This window comes from Phaethon lepturus, unplaced genomic scaffold (assembly GCF_000687285.1).
Source record: "Phaethon lepturus isolate BGI_N335 unplaced genomic scaffold, ASM68728v1 scaffold31791, whole genome shotgun sequence".
Classification (NCBI taxonomy): Eukaryota; Metazoa; Chordata; class Aves; order Phaethontiformes; family Phaethontidae; genus Phaethon; species Phaethon lepturus.
Genome location: NW_010516205.1, coordinates 22,193 through 24,654, shown reverse-complemented (window position 1 = coordinate 24,654; position 2,462 = coordinate 22,193). Strand labels below are relative to the sequence as shown.

General features: G+C 47.5%; 1 protein-coding gene across 1 annotated transcript in view; it reads right to left on the bottom strand.

Annotated features, from left to right (window-relative positions):
• LOC104627664 (exocyst complex component 1-like) overlaps positions 1 to 2,157 on the bottom strand; it is a 21,946-nt gene extending 19,789 nt beyond the window's left edge. The window contains 3 exon segments of the mRNA XM_010295993.1: positions 1 to 112; positions 1,518 to 1,645; positions 2,151 to 2,157. Of these exon segments, the coding sequence (XP_010294295.1) occupies positions 1 to 112; positions 1,518 to 1,645; positions 2,151 to 2,157 (247 nt within the window).
• Between the last annotated feature and the right edge of the window lie 305 nt (positions 2,158 to 2,462).

Here is a 2,462-nt window from a genome sequence, read left to right as displayed (position 1 = left end):
GGAGTTGGGGGTTCAGCTTCCACAAGTATCTGATAAAGGTTTTCTTCTCGTCAAAGCTGCTAGCGGTCCACTGGTAAAACTTATCGAACTGCAGATCGAAATCCAGGCTTGCCTAGATGTCAGCAATTAATTGCTACATCAATTAGATGCCACGTCCCACACCACACACACTCAGCAGGCGATTCCTCTAGTTAACGGCCAAGTGGGTAGGATTTGAGAGGTATGTTCATGGCACTTGGCAAAATATCATAGGCATGGTAAAAGCACTGAAAAACAAGGACTGAACATCCTGGAGGTATCTTCTAGTCCTAGCTCCTCAGGAACCAAAGCAGTTTGGAAGACTTGGTGGAGCCAGGGTCACCTGTGAGCAGGAAGCTCAGGCAGGATGAAAGCACGTCTTTCCTTGTGTACAGGATAACGTAAGACGGTGCGGTATCAATTCAGTTCTACCCATAGGATCAAGACGTCCTGCAAACCTGCAGCGGTGATTTTCTTTTCAGACACGCTGTGCAGATGTACTTTATTTGTCCTGGATGTAGAACTGGAAAGCTGTTCTTTTTCTCATTTATTTCTATGCTTGTGAAAACCCAGGCACCTTGCCAAAGCCCCTGGAACATTCACATTAATAAAACAAACTAATTATAACAACTTTAATGACATTCTGCCAGCCCCAGCAGCAGAAAGGGAGTATCTATCTCGTCCGTGCTTTCTTTCCCCAAAAACCTGAATGTCACCCTAAAAGCGCAGACTCGCACTGACTCCAGCTCTCTATAATCCCTCTTTCAGTAAATGCCTCCATTTAATCTTTAAATACCCTATGCAAATGTCTATCAAGAAGCTTTGTCAACATGGATCGACAGATGGGCCTGGCGATGTGTTCTGCAAAAGCTGGAGACCTGACAAAAGCAGTGTTTTGCAGCCCAGCTCCCCAGCCTCTGAGGGTTGCTGCAAAGAGCTTCAGGAGGTCCTCTGCGGAGGAGAGGAGGAGGAGGAAGGAAGAGACTTTGCCCACTGATTTTGTTGGAAGCGGTGTCCATGCAGCCGTCACCCACTCACGGCTCACCTTGCTCGGGTATTTGCCAGGCCTGACGTTTGCTAACTTAGAACCGAGGAGGGAGGAAATCACTCCAGCCTCAGCATCCTGGGCACAGGCATCTCCCCGGAAGAGATGAGGGAAACAGGAAGTCCAAAAGCACTGATGTGGGATGGAGGAACCATCCAGGGAGGGACCTCCGTTCACCGTACTCTGGGAAACAGCTCTGAGGGAAGGCAGAGGGCTTTTACATTTTTTTTAATGGTGGTTGTTTCCTCAAAATTAGCGTCATTCAGGCTGGTTCAGTCCTGTATTAGAAGTCACACACACTCCACTGCTCTTCCTACCATCTAAACATACGAGTTGAGCTCCAGAGGACCCGAATCCCCCTATAGATCCTGGCCTGTGTCTCTCTAGCTTCATATTCATATCTCTCCCCCATGATCAGTTCTGCCCTTTGCCACAGAAGGAAAACCAGTCCTACCTGATTGAGAGTCTTGGCTTCTACCAGCTTCAGCTCTGCCAAAGGCCACTTGTAGGCTATCTTGTGCTGCTCTCCTCAGTCTACCTGGACCTTCACCAGCAACGACTGCATTGGCCTAAAGGTGTCCACTGAGGACGAGAGACAGGAAAAAAAAAAAACAGCCCACAATATCATTGTTAGCCTAGTACACAAGAGTTCGGTGCGAGTGGACAGGTACAGATGGACACACAGACGCTGATTTCGCGTTGTGGCTCTATGGAGAGATGCTACAGGGTTTCTACGAGCTTTTCTCTTCGTTGAGTATTTACATAGGGGAAGTGCGCTCCAGGGTGTAATCCGGAGTACTGTGAAGTCAGTGGAGGGATTCCCAAGAACTTCAATGAGTTTTAAACCAGGCCATTGTGCTCTACACAAGGCACAAACAATATTTCAGCAAGACCCAAACGCGACAGGAACAGGGCACTCTAGCGCAATAAGATTTATGATAGTTACATGCCACATTGCCGGCCCCACAACGGCCTCTGAGAGCGCTGCATTGTTGGACTGATACCCACACTAACACATCCCATCAAAAATCAATTCCAGTGCCAATTAGCTTACAGTCACCTCTTGGTTCGTCTGGGAGGCACTCACTGTACATCGTTCAGGCTATTAGAATTTAGATCTCCCATATGAGCTAGATATCTCCAGAAAGTGGACATGGACGGTTCCAGGGGTAACTTGTGTATTTTAGGTGCTACTTATAGGGTGGCTACATCATTCCTTGGAGATATTCCTCCTGCCTTCCATTGACTACAGAGGGAGTGGAAGCATATCCTTTACGTCAAACGCTATGGCTAAGGCTGCCAGAAATTAATCCTGTAGTAGGTGACTACGCTGTCTAGCAGTTCATTGGCAGGCAAGTCTGTAAAAAAAAAAATCTCTGCTAACAACTTCTCAGGAATG